Genomic DNA, 26,840 nt, shown 5'->3' on the forward strand with positions numbered 1-26,840 from the left:
AAAAGACCCTGTTCATGGTGGACTGAAAAGTAGCTAGCGCATTGGTCAGCCCAAATGGCATGACCACAAACTCAAAATGCCCACAATGACATCTGAAGGCAATCTTCTCAATATCCTACTCTCTAACTCTGATTTGATGGTACCCGGATCTCAAATCAATCTTTGTGAAGTAACGTGCACCATGAAGCTCATCAATCAACTCATCAATCCATGGAATGGGGTACCTGTTTTTGATTGTCCTTTTGTTCAACACCCTGTAATCAATGCACATCCTTAATGTACCATCCTTTTTCTTCACCAACACAACCGAAGAAGCAAAAGGAGACTTGCTAGGCCCAATGTGACCCATCGCAAGAAGCTCCTTGAAGGTTTTCTCAATCTCATCCTTGAACCTCTTAGGATGCCTATATGGTGTAATCATCACGGGTTTAGCACCTTCCTCCAACTCAATGATGTGCTCAATACCTCTGTCTGGTGGTCTGCCAGGTGGAATGTCACTGAAGACTCTATCATACTTCACTCTCAACCTCTGTATGTCTGGGTGATACTATGTCTTATGCTGTCCCTCATGTGTAGGCATGAGAGTACATATGGCTGCCCACTCAATGTCATCATGTTTGGTTAACCTCTCCAGTCGTCTGAAGGAAATAGTCCTGATGTCTCCATTCCTGATGACTCTCAAAATGTGTTGCTTCCCATCCACTTCAAACTTAATCTCCATGTCCTTCAATCTAAAGGTGACCTCTTCCAATGAGTGCAACCACTCCATCCCAAGAACAATATCCAAATCACCCATGTTGACAACATGGTAGTCTGCCTTGAACTCATAGTTGTTCAGGCGTAAGGGAAAATTTATAATCATCCTGTTACACTTAAGAGTGTAACCATCAGCAACTTGTACTCGTAGTCCCTCAAACTCCTTAGTCATAATTCCACAACGTTCAACCAAACGTGCATCAATGAAGTGCATAGCACCTATATCAACCAAAGTAATAACTCTTTGCCTTGCTAGAACACCACGCAGTCTAAAAGATCCTTCCTGTTGAATGCTAGACAAGCATGCCTCTTGAAAGTGCAACTCAGGCTCCTCCTTAGTTTCTGAAGCTTCTGCTTTTGCCTCGGGCTCTGCATCACTATGATCAACCTCATGTCCAGAATTATTAGAATCTGAAGCCTCGTAGTAAGCCCACATAACCCTATTGGCCTTCCCCTTAGGCCTCATAGGACAATCATGATCTCTGTCGTAGGGACCCTTGCAGTAAAAACATAGCTTCTTCCTACGCATGTCATTCAGTGTCTTCATATCCAGAGGTGCAGTAGACTTAGCCTTGGTGTCACCTTTTTTGCCCTTGTTTTTATCAAACTTCTTATGGTCCTTGAATGAAGAAGTGCTCCTGGAGGTGAACTTGCTAGAGGGTGTTGTGAGCTCCATGCTCCGTGCCTTCCTTGTAGCTTCCTACAATTAAGGGGGATTGAATGCCTTGATCCACCCCTTTAGAGGTTCAGACAACCCCTCTGTGAACAGTATAACCAAACTCCTCTCGGACACATCTTGCACCATCATTGATAATCTCTGAACTGTCTATCTGTCTCAACTGTGCAAGATCACGGAAGAAGATCTTTGGGTCAAAATCCTAATAGGATGTCACCTAATTATGTTGCAATGTGACCATACCATGTGACCACCAATCATGTGTTGTGCCCTCTAAATGCAAAGTGGCATACCTGATAGCATCCGTCTCTGACATAGGCCTCAATGCTAGGAATGTATCTAACTTATGGATCCAAGCTTGCACTGTCGTCTATCCACTGCCGTCAAAAGATGGTAAGGTGAGCTTGCTAGCAGCTTGCTGCAACTCACTGTCCTGACCTCCTCTAGGCCTCTAGTTCTGCCTGCTACTCCTCATGTGCTCTCTTCTCTTACTCAGATAGTGATCAAAATTCGGCAACTCACGAACATGTGGAGGTAGTGCCTGCCATTCTGCATCTACATCTCGAAGATCATCTTGAAAGTCCTTTGGCATATTGTCCTCTATTGCCTCCTAGGTCACCTCTTTAAGGAATGTAGGACGTGTAGGCCTGTTTGCAGTCCATGACCTGTGCCTAGGAGCACCCTGTGAATCTGCTACACTCCTATTATCTTGCGTTGGTGTCCCCCTACCCTATTCCCGATTCCTCGACTGAGCAACTCTTTCCATCATAGTAGTCAATGCACGTATAGACTAAACTATCTCCTACTGTCCAGTAGCCATAGCCCGTAAGAAGTTTCTAGCCTCATCCTCATCAGTCCTAGGGACTCTAGGTGGACTCTGTGACTGTCTTTCACCCATAGTAAGTATATCTCTGAATTCCTACTCAACTTTAGGTGCTGCTCTCCTGCGTGTATAATACTTGTGATACGCAAAAGCTGAAGAATGCATAAAGATTCTTTACCCAATAGGATAGCGAGAACACCGCTCTGATACCACTGTAATGGCCCTTGCCAATGGGCCACTAATAACCACTAATACTAAACTATGAAATTTCGTCAAACACTTGACATGCAAACTAAATACACTGCTGAAAGCAAAATGCTGAATAAAGGAAATTGTTGTGCAACAAATCTACTCAAATAGCTGATGTAAAATAGTGCCAATATATTTATTCAATGATAACCAAATGCTTTTAAACATGGTATGCGATTTTCAACTCAAAGCATTACAACATGGCACATTACAAACAAACCCTCACTGGCTGAATGCAACTGAGAATTTCTTGCAACTACAAACTGAAATGAAAGAACCTAGACTGAGCAAATGCTGAAGACGAAATGATGAAAATGCAACTCCAACCTGCCCTCAAACTTGCTAACCGTATGGCCTGCAGGTACATTCGCACATGTACGGACTGGTACGGCACCTGGCAAAAATAAATGTTGGGCTGAAAGGTGCCGAAAATGCTATGGAAATAATCGCCAAGCTCCAAGGAAAATTCTCCCAAAAAATAATAATCAAACTCCCAGCCAATAGTGAGATATGAGCAAAAATGTATGTCCAGGCTGAAAATCGAACCCTGTTGGAAATGTCCAAATAAGCCCAATTTGAAGTAGCTGAATACCACTTCCAAAGTGCAACCCTTCAAAGGATATTTCACCTCCTTAGTTATGTAAATCCTTAGGAAACTCCGCTCGTAATGATCAAATGACAATCTACAGACCAAGATGGCGCCACAAATGCTCAAAAAGAAAAGTAGTGTACACTCAAGTCATAGGATGTCCAAATGAGAGGCCAAGCACTCTATTTATTCACTTTCCTAAGAAGCCACTAAGAACTTCTAGAAGTACCCATAAAATATTCTTATGAAGTTCCTTTATAATGCACTTTTATATAAAAAGTGCAACTCAACTCAAAATTATAATATTTTGGCCCTGCATAACACATAAAATAAAAATATAATAAACCCCATCTCTCCAAGAGCAAAATAGACCATCCAATCCCCAAATAATCATCAGAATGACTCTCTCACCAAAATCATCTGCCTACGAGAGTCCATGATAGGCAAATTCACTGAAAATGACATGTCACTAAAAAGGGGACATGACATATAATGTATTTACTTGTTTACATCTGACTTCTTTAAGCTTATATTACTTGTACAAGCTGGTACACCAGTAAATTCAACTTCAATTGGTTATAATATATTTATTTCATTACATCTGACTTGCTTATGCTTATATTACAAGATTTCCTGAAGAAAGATGTATGTTAAATTACAGAAGAATCTGTTTCTTTTTGCAATTTGATGGAAACCCATTTCTGCTTACCATTAGCTAGGAAACCTTACGGTAAGAACAGCCATAAATTATAGAGAATATTATCTCTGGGTGGAAATATGTATGACATGAAAATAGTAAAAATAAACTAGGAAGCAATAATAACAAATACATGCACTAAATTTCAAGAACAATAACCAGATTTATTTGTTGTATACCACTATAGACCATTTTGGAACAAGGCGCATTATATGATCAACATCTGCATGTGGACCTGATTCAGAAAAAGAACAACTCAATTAGTCAAATGCCTACTAACAAATATTTAAAAGAAACTGCTCATATATCACCTGAAAGCTTTCTAACTAATCAGCTTTTCCTATTCATTGTAAATAATATGCATCTGACTTAAGACAGCTTTTCCTAAGCATGCCACTTGTGTGGGAATCAGAGAGTAAACATATTCCAGACTTAAAAAACACAGCATTACTTGAAGTTGAATGTCCAAGATACAATTGTTCACCAACTTGTCCAGGGTGCATTGGAAGAGATATGCTCTGTATAGTGTTCCTGAGATGAAAATAATTGATGTTAATACTTTAGTCTTATCTTTTGACAGAGATTCATATAAATCATTACTGTATTTTAGATTGCAAGCATTATTCCTCTATTCCTAGCACCATTAACTACAATCATGTCAACCATGGATACAGTACTGCATTAATAGACATGAATCATATGCTTGTGACTAATTATTTTAATATTATAGGGCTCAAGAAAATTTTGTGGTGCTCATGATACAAACCTAACAGAGTCAAGAAGCATGTTTATCACATTGCATGGGTCGGTTTGGCCCTTGAGCACTGCAACAAGGGCATCACTAGAAGCTGATCTCACCCTTACATCTGAAGAGTAGACTAATCGCACAAGTGCAGGTAGAACAAAAGAAGGTTCTTCATAAAACAAGGAAGATATTAGTTTGGCCCCATGAAACAGTATGCCTTATGAAAGCAACAACTAATACAAGCAAAATCATTAAAGCTCTAAAGGAAAATTCAGAGATCTTGGTTAACGCATTAAGAAAGCTTACTACCTGACAATTAATTTATTCCTTAAATTTGTATATAATAGTTCTGATATACTTAATTACTTTTACAAGAATGGGAAACATCTGATGCTAAAAGAGAAACTTGACAGGCATCAAGTGCAGACCAAGTTGGGAAAATAGCTTTGAAGCCTGTACACGATTTGTGAGCTCTTCATCACAAAGCCTATCCAACAAATGCTTAGCAATGTTCCGTCTGTTAAAAAAATTAAATACTAGTAAGTCTTCATTGATGAGAAGCAATGCAGGTGATGTTTATATAATGAAATACAGCATGGATTTACAGTGTACATGAACTAATTAGAGATGGAAAAAATAGTTGCATAATTTAATGATCACCTGAGCGGAAAAGCAATTGTGTGCCCGGGCTGTGAACATATAGCCATCAATTCAGAAATAACATCAAGAGCATTCCTCCTATGAGTAGGATTGTCAGAGTCCAGACGAGCAAAGAGCTCTTTGAGTCCTTGAGCATCCGGATTACTGAAGGGCCAGAATAGTGGAAGGAAAAAAAAACTCTGAATCAACTCAAGTTTCTACCCTATAAATGCAATAAAGCAAAAAAATGTGCACTATGTGAAATGAGTAATACAAACATCAATCGAAATTATACATTGAAAAATATTCAGCAATAAGTAGAACCACAGCTCTTGCAGTAGAGTCTCGTTCATCCAGAAGCTCCATAAGCAGAGGAATTATTGTTTCCATTCTTTCAAAACTGGATTCACTATTACTTGGCAGAGCAATGGATGGCCTAAATATGATTGACCTCAAAATGTCCACTGCTAAATCTGTTGAATCTCCATCAACATGTCGAAGCTGGATTAAAAGACACCACAAGGTGGGTTTAGAATGGTTCACAGATTAGGAAGATTTATTCTCAGAGAAAGAGATGTTGATTCTTCTCGCTCCAGAAAAATAATTCTTCTGGTGTATATAAAATACTTGAAAAAGTAAATGAATGAGAATAACTTAAACAATAGTTCATTGTTTGGGTACTATGTAATTTCCACAATATCTTAGCAACATTCAAGTTGCACCCCCAAACATCAACAGCTGATGCATAAACTACAACAAATCATGAATGAAGGCATTTAAATACTGTCCTTCATGGATGAAAAATAAGTCAATGGTTGAGGTGTCTGTAAGGTGCACCAAAGAAGGGGATAAAGCATACATTATCTAAGCCAAATGACAGTAAAGGAAAAATAAAGAATGCTTCCAATGCACACGTAATAAAACACTAACCATAAATGGACCGGAAAAGTGAAACATGCAATAGAAATAAGAAAGTATGTTGTAGAAAGCACACTACCATTCCATTTACATGGACTTGCCATGGTATCATAAAACCATTACTGTAATTCAACTGCCCAGATCTAAAATAGAACAGGATAAACTAGGGAAAAAATTACAAGCTCAATAACTATGTGCAGTCTAAGAACAGAGCAAGTATCTACTTTTGTTATGTTTTGTCGAATATAGTGTATGCCAATATAATAAATTTTATGCGTCATAAAAATGCTAATCATAAAATATTGCACAGAACTTCTAATCAATTTATTTAACTTTCAATTCCGACAGTCCATGCAAAAAACATAAAGCTGGCCCTAAAACAGTAGGCCATTTGTCATGAAGCATGACCTACTATTTTAAGGGCAGCCCATTACTTTTTAAATCTGATCTTAACATTCATTATGCTATAAGTGTAAATAAAAGGCAAATCCTTATTGTGGTTTAAAATTTATGCATTTCCATGACAAGATCATAACCATTCGCAATCCAAATTCTAATTGAGGATACAAGCTGTTTTAGTAAAGTCACCTATGTTTGTCTTTTTGCAGGTTTTATGGGTTCTTTCTAAAGCTATAAATTCTAATAACAGTGTAATTTAAAAAGCATAACAGTATAATCTAAAAAGCAAAACCTACTTCTCAAACAACTCAACTCAAAGCAAAACTCAAAAAGAAATCAAAAAATGTAATGTCCAATTTCCAAAAGAAGTTTTTGGAAAAGCAATAATTTGATTAATTTAATTAATTTAATTAAGTTGTCCAAATTAATGTTTTTAAACAACTAATATATTATTAATTATGTTTAAAATTTGAATCATTTATTTTAATAATGTAACTTTACCAAAAGCCAAAAATAAAACAAAATATCATAAAGCCACTTTTAAGGAGCAAAAAGAACTATTCTTCTCAAACTGATTATAAAAAAATCCTGAATGCTTCACAGGGGATTATAAAAATGGAGGTTGAAGAGACTCATCTAATCAATCTCGGTAATCGATATTTTCTTGAAACCCCAAAGTGGAGATTGAGCATGTTTGTTTATTAACAATCCTCTCATGAAATTCTTACATTTCGAAGTTGTAATTTCTATCCTATATAGTGCAATTCATTCAAATTCGTAATTTCTATGGAAACAGAGAATTTGTTGTTGTTTACCGTACTGGTAAAGAAATTAACGCATACAAACAATGGTCCTGGACGGGATATAAATACTACCGCCGAACCTTCCCGAAGGAGTCCGTCGGCCACAACATTACATCCGCTACAAACTATTTACCCGTCGGCTACAAAATACAAAACACCGACGACAATCATTCCGTCGGCCACAGAATACAAAACATCGACGACAGTCAATCCGTCGGCTACAGAAACACCGCCGGAACCATCCAATCGGCTAACAGTTGTCAACTGCAAGATGAAAATATCTAGGAACAAACTTATTTAGGTTTGTTAGAAAATAGTAAATTTGTCATTTCAGTATGTGAAGGGAAAAAGATCAATAAACATTAAGTGCTACATGTGCAGAGATTGAAAAAATTAAATCAATAAATAAATATTTATAACTGGGTAACACCCATCCATACATCTTCAGCCATAACATGTGTTCAGTTCAGCAGGTCTGTACTATTTCTGGCTTCAAAAAAGACGTACATCCTGCAAAGTAGTCAAAATATTGCTTTGGACACTTTAAATCCTTTCTTTGTTCTAGCACAGCCCAATTTATGACTGCTGTACACTTCACAAAAGAAGTAGAAGCCTAAAAAAAAAAACTAACGTACCACCATCCCCAAGGAAATAAAGGTCAGATTCATAGAAAAAGGTTCTATTAATCCTCACAACTTTCTATGCAGTCTCCAATGGATTATTTTGAGCTAGCTGTTAACTAACAAAGGGAATTGTAACACTGAGAAAAGGCTGTCATAGACTTATATAGGAGACACACCACTTTCCAAAAGCTTTTTTACACTTGAAGATATTGAACATCGAAAGAAAGGATTAAACTTTTAGGTTGGCACTGATTTGGATTGCAAGTTGCTCAAGTGAATAAAGCAAGTCAGCCATTTGGAATATAAGAAAATGAAATTTAATTGATGATATTATTGTTGTGTAATTTTCGAGCACACTGTCCTATATCAGCAATACAAGGTATAACAGAAAGGTTATTTCAATTTGGCAAATATTTTATAATATGATTGGCATTAAATGCTATCCATTTTGGAAGAAGAAATTGGCTGTCCTCCAAAACAAGTGAAAATACAAACTCAAATCAATAAATTGCAGACTGTTTGATGAAATCCTGAAGTATAAAACTTTGTGAAAATCATAAAATTTTTGATATATACCAATACGAGGTTTATAGTAGTATCAGAGCCTCGTATCCTTCCAGCTAGTGGGAATTTGAGACTGTTTTTGTTAACAGAAATTTATTTTGCAGCAAAACATTTTATGGAGTTACTATTTTAAAAAAGAGGAAATGAACCATCAGCCACAGATAAAAGAGGACAAGACACAAGAATGAGGGCAGTGCAATGCAAATTCTGAATGATGTTGCTAGGGGACAATAGCCAATAGTCCAGTTTGTGACATGTGATGAAAAATATGAAGACCGGTCAGAATAATACAGTAAACAACAAAATCAAGAGAACAGTGAAGAAGCCAACCAACATCCTGCTAACAATTATACCAGGGTAGCTTGTGATGCATACTTTCCTACAAAATGCAACTCTAGCATTTTTGTTTCTCGTTAAATCATATATTCAAGAATGAAGCTATCAAATATGCCACATTGCACTTGGATGGTGATGCACACAAAAGGCGGTAACATGAGATGTCGACATAGGGTCATAACCTCATTGACTCCTATATGCAATTTAGCCAGAGACTTAAAAACAAATTCAACAATAAGGAACGAAAGATACACTTCCAAGAGTCAACCCACTTCAAGAAACAAAATACAGAGGATGCTTAAGTGTCAAAAGTTTGAAGGCTTTCCATTAAGATGCCTAATATTTGTGAGAGGAGGTGTAGTCTTTTCTATAGAAGAATTGACAAAACAACTACAGGGTGGATTAGAGCATTTGACTCATCTACTATACACGATGCAACAGGAGAAGCACATAACATGGTGCTATATGCCCTTCGGTAAATTTAGTTTAAAAGATTTGCATGCAAGGTAAAAATAAGCCCTTTCAAAAAGAACAGTCTCATAGTCAGCCTTGTGGGAGCTTACCATCAAAAACAAACAAGGACAATGAATCCATGGAAAAAATTAAAAGGAAAAAGCCATGTTTCCAATGCGCGGAGCCATGGACCCCAGATCGCACAAGGCTTGGAAAAAGGAAGATACAATATGTTGAGGTGATTTCTAATGAGGAACAAACTATAGATCCAACAAAGTTGGGAAAGGATTGTGATCATCAGTCAAAGCTCAAGAATGATTGTATCGAGGGAGTTGCTTCAGTGGGCTATTGATTAATGCTAGTTCTTTATGAATCTGACCTTACTTCAAAATAGGAAATAATGCCAAATGTTCACAGCCAAATAATAACACTTGCAATTACAATATAAATGGCATATAGCAGTATATACCAAATTAATTAACTATGAGAAACCTAGAGTACTCAACCCTTGTCAAAAAGAAAGCAATTGCCAACAACCACTAACAACTATACACAAGCCAAAAAGTAATAAATATTATAATATATAATTGGTTAAAAACATATTAACAAAACATTACAATATCATTTCTAATTACTATACACAGGAAAGCTTCATGGATTAATCACATTCAGAAACATATAGTATTTAGATATGCGAAAAAATGCTACAACTGAGTTAAGATGTGAACACAGTTTCGTTTTATTTGCCAAAGCAGTGACTCATATATAACGAAAGACAAACTCCATAGTTAAACCCCCTCCAGCAGAATGGGTTTAAGTTTTAACCATGGAGGAAACTCTGTAGTTAAGCATGCTTGAGCTGGAACAGTACTGGGATGGGTGACCTCCCGAGAAGTCCTGGGGCTTCACCCATGTGAGCATCACCTAAATGCAATGAGTTAAGTGTTCCATGCATTCATGAGAAATGGGTTCTTGAGAAACACCACTCATGAAACATAAATCAGTGAGTTTTACTCAAAAACTACATAGTTGAATCCTGATAGAAAATTACAATTTGAGTTGCTGTGGATAATATCTCCTAATTATTGAAAGACAAACCATTGAACCATATAGACTCATAAATCAGAAAACAAATATTAAAAGCTACAATGCTAAACACTACAAATTTTACCCAAGTTAAAAAGAGGCAAAACAGAAACGATAAGACTCAAACATCATTTCATTCACCAAAGAGATAACTCTATATGCTGAAAGTATTGAGCCATGTAGATGCAATCTCTAATATTAGAACACAGTCATTAAAAGCTTCAATGCCAAATGCTATGGATTTTTTCCAAGTATAACAATTACCATGTATCTGGAAATGTGAAAATGACATAATATAAACAAGACTTGCAGAGGAATAAAATGCAGGCAATTTAACCAATAATAAAACTCTCAACGGAACCCTCTAGTACAAATTTTAGCTCATACAAGACTACTACCCTAAGGGACATGCATTTCATTTGTAACCAATATTATCCACACTAATGCACATCTCAAATATGACACTAAACATTACATATGAATTGTAGTGCAACGTATACAATATGGAATACTTTTAACAGTCATAAGAATAAACATAAATTCTAACAAAAATATCTTTTAAAACTTGTTAATCACAAGCATTGTTATCAAGACCTGAATAAGGACTCTCAAGTCCTAAGATATTAACATTGTTGTTTGTTAGATAGGAACGTATATAGTATATACAACCTGAGCAAAAAGAAGATTTAAAAGCTGTGGTCCATCGTCGGCCAATGTCCTTTCAAGGATACCAATGTCAAGGCGCCCCAAAAGAAGTGCTATACAAGCAAGAAAATGTGATCTTGTTTCCATCACATTTTGTTTCTTTGTAGTGTCCTCTTCTTGATCATTAATTTGTGTGTAATGCTGTGAAAAAAAAAAATTTAAAAAGAAAAGAAAATCAGATTGTGTATTACAGTAATAGTATTTTCTAAATAAAAATGACCTAGAATTATATTCACCACATGTCTTTCATTTGTCCACGCTGTGCCTATCTTAAAATTGAGCAATAGTAAGCTACAAGAAGTGAAAATCTAAATCAAATAACTGGTATCCTGGCATCATTTATGTCCTCACGTGAACTAAAATCACCACTTTGCTTATTTATGACTGTATCCTGACATTCTATAAAGAAAAACAAGAAAAGCATTTAAATGAATGAATAAAGAATTTAATAACATCCGTGATGCCAAAGCAGCACTCCCCACCCCATAAAAAAAGCATATAACCCAGAATACGGTGCCAGAACTTTAGGCCATTCAAAACTTCTTTATGTCTGTTCTTCAAGGACCACTCCTACATGGATGAGTAATTAAACCAATTCCTATCCCCATCAATAGATAAGAAAGATTGCAAATCCTTTTTATGCAAACAGAAAAAAAATGTGATCCAATAAATGAAATAAAATACTTTGTGAATCTCTCTCTACAAGCTTATGTAAGAGATCCATTTTTTTGTCATTACAAGCCTATGTAAGGGATACAAGTTTCAGGCTCAACTCCATTTTTTAAATCTTAAATTTTTTTATTTTTGAAAAAATATTGGTTACAAGTAGTTATCTAATTTATTGCATTCATTACCCACATGATAAATGTCTGTTGCATTCATTCAGATTTATTAATCTCTACATTATAATGATTAGTGGAGAATCATAATAGTTCAAAATAGATTTCTGCCAAAGCTTCATAACTGTCGATTTACAAGATAGCAATCTCAAGAACATGAGACTCCCATATTATCAATCTAAGAACAATGATTATATGAAGATAAACAATAACAACAGACTGTTGAGCAGAAAGAAGATTGGTAATGAATCAGCATCTAAGACTATCCTTCATATATCATTGATCTAAGGTAACCAGAAAAACTCTATTTGGTTGAAATTGACAAGACTTATAAACAATGAGCATGTGGACAATAATCAGTAATGCTAAAGATGAAAATGATGATTGAGTCACAATAAAAGTGCTTCAGCAAACCTCTGCAAAGTTGTCAGTTTGAAATCACAAAGACAGCAAGACAACATCATTAGGAATCAATTAAAGGTATGAGATATTGAGCAGTGATAATTTGTATAAAGAGCACATTGCCACATTAGGAATAATCTTCCATGACACCAATTCATCCTTAGTTGACTTCTTATGCTAAGGAAAGAGATACTAGCAAAGCACATTCAAAAGCCATTGAGCATGAAGTCAGCACCAATATCAACTTGAGAGATTCGCCATCAGGAATAGTGACTTGCATATTAAGCACCAAGTATAATATGAATTTGAAGAAGCAACAGAATCAGTCATGTCATCAACATCAGTAACTTGTGGCATCGACTAAGCCTAGACAACTGAAGCAGATATTCAACAACGAATGGTATCATAATACTTCACCACATATATGAGACACTCAGTCTACATGTCAGAAAATATGTTGATAACTCGGCAAGGTAACTAAGCATAGATTATTAATGACATATTTAGTCATCGTAACAGATTAATAATGACCACTCAAGAAGGCAACATTTAATACAAGTGACAAATCAATCATTTGGAAAAGCCTGATCTAGATTATTATTGAACATTGCTGATGTCAGCTTAAAGACATCACTCATACTCATTAACTAATTGGTATCCACTAACAAAGGAACAATTGTCAAGAGATGTGACTTGTTGAATGAAGAGGTGCATTCTTTTATATTTGAAAGATATATTTGCAATGAAAAACCACTATTCCAGCAGATTTGTGGATCATTTCTTTGTTTATTTATCCCATACGGATTTTCTCTGTTTAGAGCGACTACCTATTTCCATTTTCATGCAAGTAAATATCAGCCATATCAGAGATGGCACCTCAAGATTGCAAGAGTTGAAGATTCAGATCAGACAGCATCCATATTAATAGCCAGTTATAACCATTAAAATATCAGGCACAGCATCGTTAATTATATGGCTTCCAAATGATTAATATTTCACTCAATGCAGGGATTTCATTTACACATCAGAAACAGAAATCATGTTGCTATAAACAACAGTAATATTCTATTACATATATTATAGTGAAAGAAAAGATATAGCAATTGATATCAGATCGCCATAGGTGATATCCTATCATCAATTGTTGCATATATAATTAGATTAATCAGATATCGTGACCGTTGCTGAAAGCAATACATATTGATTTCATAATCGATATATATCAGATATTTCATATTACTATAAGCGATAAGAACATCAGTTACATAGCATACTTCATAGTAGACATATCAGACATTTCTATTTATGAATTGTTAATTTGCTACATATATAATTGCACACTTTAAGATTGATTATATCAGGGATTGCAATTGATTTTATTTATCTTCCATTACTTTGTTTAAAAAATATTCATTTGACATAGTAGAAAGAGGAGATTGATGTAACTATCCCACCATTCCTAACCTATCCAAAAAGAGGACATTACAAATAGTATCAGAGTTAACAAACCTGCCAACTGTTGAATATTTGGGGAGATTGTTGATTGGAATTGTTGGTGCATGTGCGTGGATGTTGACATTAAGGTTTTGTAATTGATGTCAACATATGTTCATATGTTTCAGTAATGAGTTGGACAGACTATGACTCTGGATGTTACAGGTTGTTGGACAGGGCAGTGTGGACAGTGCACAACATTCCTGAGTATGTGAGCTTGGATATATGTTTCTGAGTGAGAGTAGACCTTATGTCTATGGTCGCACAGCTTTATGTGATTATCTGTGTAAGTTACAGTTGTTTTTGTAAAGACTAGTTGCCGACCAGTAACAGGAAATTATGCCGTAGATGGTTACTCTGTTTTGAGTACAAGTTGTTGGCGAGCTGGAATTGTTGCATGTGAGCATGAGGCATGGTATAAGACTTGGTTTAGACTCTAGAGCATGCTTCGGGATTTGTAGTTCATTTGGTTCATGCTAAGTTGGTTGCTAGCGTGTGGCATTTGGACAATTGCTTTTGAGAGTCGACTAGATAGTGTAACGTGTATTAAGGATTGGCAAGCATTGATTATGGATCATGTTGTGTGTTTTGATGTTCGTAATTGCTAAATACATGTAAAAGGTACTGCGTATACCTTAGCATTGGTTGATGTAATTATTTATGCATTGGGGAAGTCCTAGAAAGCCGACATAATTGCTTGTTGTAACTGGTATCCAGGAAAGTAATTCCTTTGTTGTTATGAACCGAATGAATGCGAATGTGAATGCAAGCCTTGATGTTGGATAAGTTGGTTAGATACTTTGAGAGAGGGCATGAGTGGAATCTGTGATCATTCCTTGTGTACTTCATTGGAACAGTAAAGGCAATTGAATTGTCATCAATCAGTTCATCAAAGGTGGATTTAACCTTTCTCTTTTCGAAGAGTGAGTCCTCTAGAAGGTGGCTTTAACCTTCACCCTTTGAGCAGTGTGCTCAAGTAGTGAGCTTTTTGTTCCCATCAACTCCTAATGGGGTTTTGAACCTTTTCACAGGGGTTTTGTCCTTAACAGGAACTGATGTACTAAATGTTTTGTATGAACTCCTAGCAGGGTCAGGTTTCCTGACAAGGACACTTTCATATTAGTGCATGATCTTGTGTGTAGCATGCCCATTGGGGTTTTTCTCTTAACAACGTTTTCCTTGAGAACAAAAAGTTTGTGTCTTATGGTATTGGCTTATGTCTTGTCCATTTTGTTTTGCATTTCTATATCTTCATCGGTGATTTGGTCAATAAGTATAAAGTTTCTAAACATAGCAGACAGTTGATTCACCCCACAGTTGTGTGGCGTGCATTGTCATTTCTAACAATTAGTATCAGAGTTGTGATCCTCTTTGAGAAGAAAGCTTAACTGCTTAAGGAGATCCAGAATGGGAAGTTACAAGGACAGACCTAAGCTAGATGTTGTGAGCTATGACTACTAGAAGAACAAGATTAGGAATTATTTGACCTGCTTAGGGATTGAATATTGGTTCATTACAAAGAACAAAGAAGACATCAAGACAAAAGATGAATCGAAATCCAGTACAGAGCCCGAAAGGAAGAAACTTTCTTGCAATATGGTTGCTAAAGAAGCTTTAATCAGTGCTCTATCAGAGGTGGAGTTTGTAGAGGTCAAGGAGCTTGATTCTGCACATGAGATCTAGGAAAAGTTAAAACACTATATGGAGACAAATACACCAAAAAAGCTAAGTTACAAAGTTTGAAAGCAAAGTTGGAAAGCATGAAGATGCAAGAGGATGAGACTATCAGACCATATTCTCAGAGAATATCAGAGTTTGTTACTGGAAACAGGAATTCAAGAGGAGTTATTGTAGAAGATGAAATCACTACAAAGATCTTAAGATCCTTGACACTAGCATATGAAAACAAAGTCTTGGCAATTGAAGAGATCTTACTGCTCACAAAGGGATTCACAAGGGAAACTTTGATTGGTAAGTTATCTGCATTTGAAACTTATAGATTACAATATGCTTTACCTAAAGTTGAATCTGTGTTTATGGCTACTATTCATTAAGATTAAAAGGTTACTAACAAGACGTGAGAGCACTAGTAGTAGTAGTAATCATGAAACTGTGTTCAAGGCTATTATTCATAAGGATAAAAGCGTACTAACAAACATGCAAGCACTAGTAGAAGTGGTAATCATGTATATCTTGGGAAATGTGTTGAGGATTGGGCAAATATTGAGGAAGAGGAAAGGAAATTGAACTTGAAGCATTGGTTGCTAAAAAAGAACACAAAGGTAAAGGGAAATATGAAGGCAAGTTGCCTTTCATATAAAAATTCATGTAATAAGATAGGTCATTTTGCTTCTAGATGTCCTACCAGAGTTCCAAAGTATAAGGCTAAGCATTAAAAGTTAAAATATCCTAAGGAGTGTTATTATGCTAGTGAGGATGGTTCTAGTAATGAGACTAAGAATAGTAAGGAAGAGATCAGTTTTGTTGCTATCAAAGATGAAAATCCTGTGAATGAATGATAGGGAGGTTGGATGAACCAATCACGGGTTCATGCTCTTAGTCTTCTTGGAAGACTTCTAGGGTGCCTTCACCACACCACTTGTCACCTATAGGATCTTTATTGTCTATGGATCTCCTAGTCTCTCTAGCCAACCCAACTGCCAAGAAAGATTCACCAATCAAGCCAAAACTTGATGCATTCTTGCTTCACTAACCATAGCCCTTAAACCACCTTAAAGGCTCTTGACCTCCAAATCTTGTACTTAGCCTTGCAAAGGTGTGGAGGTATCTCCCAGTACTTCAATTCAACCAACTAGGGGTGTTAAAAGTCTCACTTGGTTCAAATCTTCATCCGATTTCATCAATCCTTCATGAAAGGGCCTAAAAGGCTACTAGCCCCAATTAGGTCTCCTACTCCGAGAAAATAGGGATTTTCTCCCAATCCTTCCAAAGAAACACTACAACTTTTCTTAGGATTCTTGGATCATATGTCAACCCCTCAAGGATTTTTGGGGTCTTGGGGTCACCACCTTCCGTATTGTACCCTAACTCAGATTGAGCGCATTTAAGGGTTTTTAGGCTCTTACTAGCTGCTCTGCAAGTTAGAAAGTCTTGGGCTAACAAATGGATTGGTGTGACCACTCCCTCTTCACCAAATCTTGGTAAGACTCCTATCTTCAAATTCCAAAAGGAACTTTGACTCTAGCTATTCACCTCTACAAGTTATGTTGTTTGCAATTTGGTCTTCCCTAGCCGGACTCACCACAAGCTCGCCTAGGGCAAGACATTAAAAATAGTTTCCCTACTTTTGAGGGCCCAAACTTCTGCACAATGTATGTACATGGAGTCTACTCACTATTCCCAAGAGGCCGTTCAAATTGGACATTGGGAAAGTGAGTGAGAACCCCATCTTTGCCAACTACTTGGACAGAACCATTGGCAGTGCCAAAACAAGAATATTTACAAAAGGAAAACAATTTTGAACAAAATTCCTAATTAATATCACACAGAGTCAAGAAAACATAAAAACTACTCATAACAAGTGTTACAGTACCAACTTCAATCCTCTAACTACCCACTATCATGGAAAATACACACAAAATGCTCAAAAATCACTTCAAACTCCAATATTCAGACCTTCTCTCCGTACAATGGGTGTCCAACCCTACATTTTGGTCCGAGCATGTCTTATGCAGGGTGGTTAGGCAGCTACTTACCCCTTAGGGCTCCTTGTCATCGATTTGCAACATTTGGACAATGTTGTCCAAGCAATTTTTCAAAGTTGCAAAGTTGCACAATGCAACTTTTATATTTTTTGGCAAGTTTTTGCACAACTTAACTAAATGAACCCCAATGCTCCCTTAACCTTACCAAAGACCTTAATTATGGTAGAAACATGATTCTAACCCATCCTAGACCCTACTAGCCTCATGTTGACATCATCATCAGCTTTGTGCAAATTAGGGACTTTACAACTTGTTGACCCCTAATTGCGCCTACAAGTGTTCTAAGACTCTTCAAACAAAACCCTATTGCACTCCTACCATGGTCCACATGACCTTAAACAAAATACTCACAAAATGCCCTAAGGCACACACATAACAAAACAAAAACTTGGATTGATTAAGCAATCCTTAGGTGCTCCTGCACCAATGAAGAAAGAGCTTTGCTTTCACATGTAGAAAAGAAATCAAAATGGCTTATAGATAGTGGATGTTCTCATCATATGACAGGTGATAAAGATCAATTTGTGCAACTTAACAAGGATGATGTGTTGTTAGATTTGGAGACAATACACCTTGTTTCATTAAAGGAAGAGGGTCTATAAACTATTGATGGTAAATCCAATACCAATGCAATTTTTTTTGTTGATGGATTAAAGCATAATCTATTGACTGTTGGGGAGTTTGTTGATAAGGGATATCATTTGCAATTCAAGGATGTCAAATGCACAATCAAAGATCAATCAAGCAACATGATCACATCGAGAACAAAGACAAGAGGTAATATGTTTCAATTGAACCCATCAGAAGTGAGCTGTTTTTGTTGCGAAGAAAGATAACAGTTGGTTGTTGCATAACAAGTTTTCTCATGTGAATTTTGATAACATTGTAAAGATCAGTAACACTAATACTGTCAGAGATTTACCTAAGATACTGAAGCCTACTAACATGATGTGTAAAGAATGTGTTATGGGAAAGGAGATCAAGAGTAGTTTTCAAAGAAAGACTTACATTTCCAAAGCAAGATTGGATATGGTACATACAAATCTTTGTGGTCCTACACAGACAAGTCATACTATGGTGAGAAATACTTCATACTCTTTGTTGATGATTATTCTAGGATGATGTGGGTTGCTTTTCTTAAAAAGAAATCAGTGGCATTTAATAAGTTCAAGATTTACAACAAAAGTAGGGAATGAATCATGATTGAAGATTAAGTGTTTGAGATTAGATAGAAGTGGATAATTTACATCAGATATATTTAATGCATATTGTGAAGAGCATTGCATTTATAGACAAACACATGCACCTAGGACTCCACAATAGAATGGAGTAGCAGAAAGAAGAAACAAAATCATTCTTAATACTGCAATGACAATGATGCTTGAAGGATAGGTTCCACAGGTGCATTGGAGAGAAGCAGTTACTACACCAGTCTATGCATTGAATAGAGTTCACATCAGGCATGGTGCTAGTAAGACTTCATATGAGTTATGGTTTGGTCATCTATCTTTACTTAACTACTTCAGAATATCTGGTAGTAAATGCTATATCAAAGAAGGCGATGAGATAAGCAAATTTGATCCTAGAAAGTGATGAAGGGATATTTCTTGGTTATTCTACTAAGTGCAAGGCATATAGATATTATAATTTCAGGTTGAGAAAGATAATTGAGAGTGCTAATGTGAAGATTTATAAAGATTTTAGATGCATGAAAGGGTATATGATTATGTTTCAGAGACTAAAGGGAGTCAGGCAACTACAAGTCAAAATCAGAATCAGACTTGGGAACAAGAACGTCAACAGTTCTTTGAGATCAATAATGGGATTAAGGTATGTGTTGAAGAGCCAAGAGAAACTCCTAGAACTCCAAGGTATGTATTATTGAATCACTTATGAAGATCAAATTGTTAGGGAGGCAAACAAAGGTGTGATGACGAGCTAAGATGAGAAATTATTTATGTTTGATTTCACAAGTAGAGCCTAAGACTACTCATGAAACTTGTGAAGATGAATCTTAGATTAAAGCATTGAAGGAAGAATTGGATCAGAGTGAGATGAATAACACCTGGTAATTGGTTCCTAGACCTAAGCACAAGAATGTTATAGGAACTAAATGAATTTTCAGGAATAAGATTAATGAATAAGGTGAAGTTGTAAGGAATAAAGCAAGGTTTGTTTTTTAAGGGTATTCACAACAGGAAGGTATTGATTTTAATGAAACTTTTGCTCATTTGGCTAGGCTTGAAGCATTAAAATTGTATTTGGCTTATGTGACTCATAGGGGCTTCAAGGTTTATCAAATGGATGTCAAATCTGCATTCTTGAATGGAGAGCTTGAAGAGGAAGTTTACATAAAACAACCAGATGGATTCCCATTGATTGATCAAGAAGACATAGTATGCAAATTGAAGCAAGCATTGTATGAATTAAAACAAGTACCAAGGGCTTGGTATACTAGATTAGACAGGTATCGTTTACATCTTGGTTTCAAGAAAGGTAATGCATAAGGTAACTTATACTTAAGGACCTAAGGACTAACTCTAATGGTATCTTGATTGTTGAAGTTTTTGTTGATGATATCATATTTGGTGGTAATGATGAGATTAGTAACAAATTTGTTGATGAGATGAAACGTAAATTTGAAATATCCATGATGGGATAAATGAAATTTTTCCTAGGTTTGCAAATCACTTAGAATAAGGATGGAATCTTTATATCTAAAACTAAGTATCTTAAGAATTTGTTAAAAAAGTTTGGAATGGAGAGTTGTACAGGAACACATGGTTATAGGTTGTAAGGTATTTTCTACTACTGACTCACCAGATACATTTCAAACAAGGTATAGGTCAATGATTGGTGGATTGCAATATCTAACTCACACAAGACCAGACATATCTAATGCAGTTGGAAATATTGCAAGATCTTAAGAAAAAGCAAAAGAGACTCATTTGGCAATTGTGAAGAGAATCTATAGATATTTGAAAGGAAAATTTGATTATGTGTTGTAGTATGATAGATCTGATGATTTTGCATTGCCTGCTTTTATTGACACTGATTTGGCAAGAAGTGTGGCTGATAGGAAATAGAGGAGGAACCTTCTTTCTTGGAAGGAGACTTGTTTTTTGGTTAAGCAAGATTGCATATCTTAGTCCATTGTTGAATCAGAATATGTTGTTGATGTAATTAATTGCACTCAATTGATATGGATGAAGCAGATGTTGAAGGATGTTGCTATTTTAATCATTGAGACTACTGTTATTCTTTGTGATAACATAAGTATAGTTAATATGTCAAAGCATCTAGCATTGCATTCAAGACTTAAGCATATATCGATGACTATAACTTTTTTAGAGAAAGAAGTGAAGCTAGAATATGTAAGTACAAAGGAACAAACAGCAAACATTTCACTAAGCCTTTGCCTAAAAAAAACCTTTGGCTATCTCAAAGGTATGCTTGGGGTGATGCCCCCACCTTGCGAGAACTAAGTGATGCAAGAATGCATCAGTCTAGAGGTTATCAAAGCATTATTACATTTATGGATGTGATGCTTGGGTGTTGCTACTTAAGGGGAGTAGTCGTTGTGGTCAAAGCTAAGGTTATAAAGCTTTTTGGATCAATTTAAGGTAAGAGGATTTGGTGACTAGAGCACCTAATCTGTTTCATGGCACTTGATTTTCCTTTCAATAGCAGGTATGTTGCTTGGATAAGAGGAATTGTAGAAGGGAGAGATCTATGTCCTAAAGTTGCTTAGAGTTCAAAGTAGTGCTTAAGGGGGAAAGGTTGTTTTAGAAATTGACATTATTTGGCACCCTTTTCCATTGTTGTCAATGGGGGAGAGAATATGTGAAAAAACTCCTTCTTAGAGAGAGAATTTCTAATGGGAGAAAGCTATGTCAAAGGGGGAGCATTATTGAGGATATTCAAAAAATTGTGTTGAAACGATACTTTTGCAATGATGATTTTAAATCATTGTTTTCCATCAATGCAAACGGGGGAGATTGTTGGATATGTTGGATATTTGGGAAGATTATTGATTGGAATTGTTGTTGCACAGGATGTTGACATTCAAGTTTTGTCATTAATGTCAACATATGTTCATATGTTTCAATGATGAGTTGGATAGACCATGATTCTAGATGTTACAAGTTGTTAAACAAGGCAATACGAGCAATCCATAACATTCCTAAGCATGCGAACTTGGATATATATATTTCAGAGTAGGTGTAGAACTTCGGTCTATGGTCGCAGACCTTCATGTGATTATCTGTGTAAGTTACAGTCACTTTGTTAACAACTGGTTGGAGACCAGTAACAGGGGATGATGCCAAAGATGGTTACTGCATTTTGAATATAAGAAGTTGGTGAGCTGGAATTGGTGTATGCAAGATAAGGCATAGTAGAAAACTTGGCTTAGAACATGCTTCGGGATTTGCACTTCATTTGATTCATGTTGAGTTGGTCGCTAGTGTGTGGCATTTGAAATATGAGAGCTAACTGGATAGTGTAACATGTATTAAGGATTGGCAAGCATTGATTATGGATCATGGCATGTATTTTAATGTTTATAATTGTTATATACATGTAATAGGTAATGTGCGTGCCTTAGCATTGGTTAATGTAATTATTTATGCATTGGGGAGATCCTAGCAGCTCAACCTAATTGCTTGTTGTGAAAGTAATTATTTTCTGTAATGTACGAAGTGTGAATGCAAGCCTTGATGTTGGATGTCAAACCAGAGTTGAATGTTAGTCAGATGTTTCAATAGAGGTATGAGTGGAATCTGTGATCATTCCTTGTGTACTTCATTGGAACTGTAAAGGCAATTGAGTTGTCATCAATCAATTCATCAAGGGTGGATTTAAACTTTCTCTTTTTGGACCATAACTCCTCTTGAAGATGGCTTTAACCTTCATGAATCATTCAAGTAGAGTGCTTAGGCAATGAGTCTTTTGTTCTCATCAACTCCTAGTGAACCTTTTAACAAGGGTTTTGTCTTTTTACAGAAACTGATGTACTAAATGCTTTGTATCAACTCCATATAGGATCAAGTCTCCTAAAAGGGACATTTTCATATTAGTTCATGATCTTGTGGGTATCATCCCACTGGCACTTTTCCCTTAATAGGGTTTTACTCTAGAACAAAAATCTTGTGTCTTATGGTATTGACTTCTATCTTGTTCATCTTCGTTTTATATTGTCAAAACTTCCGTTGGTGATTTGAATGAGAAGTATAAAGTTTATAAATATAACACACATTCACACCCGCTCCCCCTTCCCCTCCCCCTATTTGTGTTGTGTGGATTGTTATTCCTAACACCAACTAGTCAAGGAAGCATATTTCAGACTATTAGAAATAAAAACAATTGAGAACTAGTGTTGAGTTTATATAACAAGAAGCTTCAAAAGTATGGGCACATGAACTAATTCATGGAAGGTCAAAGGAGCACTCAAGAATAATTAAATCAATTGTTGAGCAAATTAACACCAACATACAATGATGGAAATAAATGAGATAATGGAAATCAATCCATTACCATTCAAACTCCAGCAGCATTTGTCTACACCTAGTCAACATCAACATTCCCATCTAAAGTTGAACAATAGGAAAGCATTGAGCCAATATTGGTGGATCTACATGGACAAATTAGACCGGACTGGGTGAAAAGTAGATTACGTCATGACATGACCCTACAAGACTACAGAGAGCTGAGGGTAAAGTATTTACCTACGGGCTGAAGAAGTCATCACTTGGACTTAAAAGAAAAAGTGGAAAGCATGAACACTTTAAAGAGATGAATGATTGCAACACAATTGCATTGTGATTCTCACACAACCATTCTTGGAAGCATCAAAAGTGTCTATGCCCTACAAAGAAAGTTTCATTGCAGGACATGAAACCCTAGGAAAGGTTAAGGCAATAGATAATCAGCAAGCACAGCAAGGGTATTCCAATACTTCATAAGTGCAAGGAAAGGAGAAAAAAGCTATTGACACCTCATGTATCACAGACAGGATTAGTACATTGATCCATAAGGATGGTGATAATCATCTCACATCATTGCAAGGATCATGCCCAGTGGATAGGATAATAGAGATTGAAATAAGTAATCATAATTCAGACTGTGTGAATTTGCTCAAGGATGTCAACCGAAATTATTTCCCACCTTACAAAGAAGACTTATCATCGATGGTTCTAGATGAGGGGAATAATGCTTCCAGTACAAGAGAATCTGAAGTCACTACTTGGATCTAGTCTAATCATTTTGAAATGGTTGAACAAGAAAACATGACATCAAAAGTATGAGGAGATAAGATACAGAAGATACTAGATAAGAACAAGAAAGCAGCTAGATATCATGAAACCTTAAAACATTACAAGCAAATAAATCGCCATGTGAGTAGGTCAAAAGATAGACGAAGAATTAATGTATTTAAAGAACCAAATGATGAAACAAGTGAAATGAATTCCGAGGATTGCTGCAAATTTACTAAGCACTGTCATAATGTTTGGTATGTGTTTTCCAAACGACAGCATCCTCTTGTATTTGTATGAGGAATAAACCAAGAGAAGAGACATGCCCCTTCATGAGACATGTCTATTCATCAATATAATTAATATAATGGCAAACTTAATTTTATATATATATATATATATATATATCTTTGATCTCATAGGCTTATCCTACTAAAGCTACTAAAACATGAACACTCCCTCTTAGGTATAGAAAGTGCCGACATTTGGGGATATAATTATATTTATTTCGTTGATAATGTATTAGGATATAGTTATAGTGTATTTAGCTATTTATTTGCCAATTAATTAACTTTATAGTTAATTACTCATTAATTGATATGTATTGGTGAATAACAATTAGGTATTTAGTTTAGACCTATTTATTTAATTATTCAATTGATGTCTAATATAAACACCAGTTTATTTATATTGATTTGGTAAAACGTATTTTGTCTTTGATTATACATAATGACAATTATCTTGTAAAATCCCCCTCCTCAAGTTGTTTCTCAAAGAGATTAAGCTACATTTGTTAGTATAAACTATTAAGTTTAATTATAATAATTAATATTTATATATTCACTTGTTTCTACATAAGCCTTAAGTATTCCTTCAAATCAAGCTTCCTAACCCTCTAGGAGGATCCCCTATGTTCTAGAGAATGGTCCTTAGTTATTCTTTTTTCTTTCATGAAACTAGTATTCAAGTCAGGATTCATGACCCCTCTAGGACGACCCCTATGTTTTGCAGAACAACCTCGATTAGTTAGTCATATTCCTTGAAAGGTGTCCCTTAAGGTCTACATGATTTGCCTATCAAATCCCTTACATTTCCCTTGAATGAGATCACATTTTATTGATATGAATTAATATCGTTATATCTTATTCTATATTGGAATTATTTCAATCTAAATTATTTTTTATTCCATAATCATAAGTTTCCCTTGTTTATTTCTTAGTCAATGGCAATTTATAACTCTTGTTTTATTTTTCATCTATGTCCTTCTGAAAAGTCACAACCCTTCATAATCATGATCCTTTCAAAAAGTCACAACCCTTCACAATTAAAACATTTTCGAAGAGTCACATCCATTCATAATTAGAGTCCTTTCGAAGTATCACATTCTCTCATCATTTCAACCTTATAAAAAAGTCCCTTTTTCTTTTCTCATTATTTTCCCCTCTTGGTAATCGTTTTTAAACTTTGTTTTCTCATCTTCTTTCTTCCTCTTTCAAATGAACTCTCCTCCCTTTTATATCTTAGTTTTAAGGAGTTGCATCTCTTTATTACATATCTCTTGACTTTTCATTAGATTTAGTAAATTTATATTATTCTATATTATATTATTCATTTACTTATATTTTATGTTTATTATACTTTATTATAAAAAACCTATTTACAAAGGTAATATATTTTCTACAATTCTCTCTTATAATTAATTTTATTTGCGTATCCATTCATTGTAATCTTATTCTTATTTAATTATTTTAAATATTATTTTATTGATAATAGATTATATTTTTTTATTATTTCTTATTTTATTTTAATATTAAATTTATTATATGATTTTATTGTCATTATTATTGAATATTGTATTATCTAATTATTATTAAAATTATATATTAAAATGGGGACATAACATATCCAATGTATATATTGATTTTATTTATCTAATAAGCAAATAGCTATTTCATTCATATATCCTTTTAATCAATTACAAATAGGAATATCAATTGTGATTTTATATTAGATTCCATTATTAGAAAGGATATTACAACACTGAATGAATACACAACCATATTTCCCATATCCAATGGAAACACCATACTTCCTAAATCTGAGCATAAGCGATGGTTTCTAGTGCCTTGTTTTTGTTCCACACGATCCTCACAACTTTTGGGAAATCACACAAAGGCCAAGACTTTTGTAACTCAGCATCTGAATACGTTACCCCAAAACATTATATCACAGCTTTGAATAAGGTCTACACTGCTAAAGGAGGAATGAATGCAAGTGGATGCTTCAAAAATATACTTTCACAACTTAATGACGAGTTTCACTGTCAATTAAGAAGTTATAGGTCAATGCAAGCCTCAATGTTATGTTGTGCCCAGCAATGATCAATTCCACACACTCTAGTGGACTTCACTACCTGATGGATTCAAAACATAATCTCAAATCTTCAACTTTTATAGGTGCATTATCTTTAAGCTGAATAATAAAGAGGCACCAAGAAGCTTCACATCAGGTATGAGAAAGATACTGTTAAATTTTGCCCCTTTCCAAGTGTAACATGCCAAAAATCTTAAGTCTACATAACCGATCAATTTAAAGAAAAAGGCATCTTAACCAAATGAAAAGAGATACAATTAAATCAGTTATTTTACTCTTTCATGTGAAGGAGAAATACGAGATAACTATAATTTACATTTCAAAATAATTAGAAACTAACAACAATTTAACTACTAGATTCACATGACCTTCAGTTAATAATTAACATTTCACTTGCATTTTCTAATCTAATTTCTTGACTTTAGGAAATATTCAAATACATGAAAGCAACATATTTATCAAATGAAATGCGAAAACATGAAAAGGTTACCAAAGAATAAGCGATTGATGACACTAGGTTGTGCAAGCTTTGGAATCTGGAAGAGAGAAGCATTGTCATGGGCCTTACCCCCCAACCGTGGGGCCATAGTATCCCCAAACAATCTCCATTGAGAAAAGCCCTCCCTACCCTAGGAGTTGGCTTGGGACACCCTTATCCAACCATTGAGCATCCTAGTGTTAGAGTGTCGACT

At 35.4% G+C, this 26,840-nt stretch overlaps 1 protein-coding gene across 3 annotated transcripts in view; it reads right to left on the reverse strand.

Moving 5' to 3' along the window:
• LOC149562801 (ARM repeat superfamily protein) overlaps positions 1-26,840 on the reverse strand; it is a 183,534-nt gene that overhangs the window by 84,503 nt on the left and 72,191 nt on the right. For all 3 annotated transcript variants that reach the window (XM_089826262.1, XM_089826263.1, XM_089826264.1), the window contains exons 9-15: positions 11,026-11,202; positions 5,470-5,675; positions 5,196-5,339; positions 4,964-5,052; positions 4,557-4,704; positions 4,242-4,321; positions 3,970-4,025 (exon numbers count right to left, since the gene is read on the reverse strand). In XM_089826262.1, coding sequence (XP_089682388.1) covers positions 3,970-4,025; positions 4,242-4,321; positions 4,557-4,704; positions 4,964-5,052; positions 5,196-5,339; positions 5,470-5,675; positions 11,026-11,202 — 900 coding nt within the window. The remainder of the gene's footprint in view (positions 1-3,969; positions 4,026-4,241; positions 4,322-4,556; positions 4,705-4,963; positions 5,053-5,195; positions 5,340-5,469; positions 5,676-11,025; positions 11,203-26,840) is intronic.

The sequence above is a fragment of the Cupressus sempervirens genome, chromosome 4 (assembly GCF_028749045.1).
Source record: "Cupressus sempervirens isolate cs-2001-9-10 chromosome 4, ASM2874904v1, whole genome shotgun sequence".
In the NCBI taxonomy this organism is placed as follows: domain Eukaryota; kingdom Viridiplantae; phylum Streptophyta; class Pinopsida; order Cupressales; family Cupressaceae; genus Cupressus; species Cupressus sempervirens.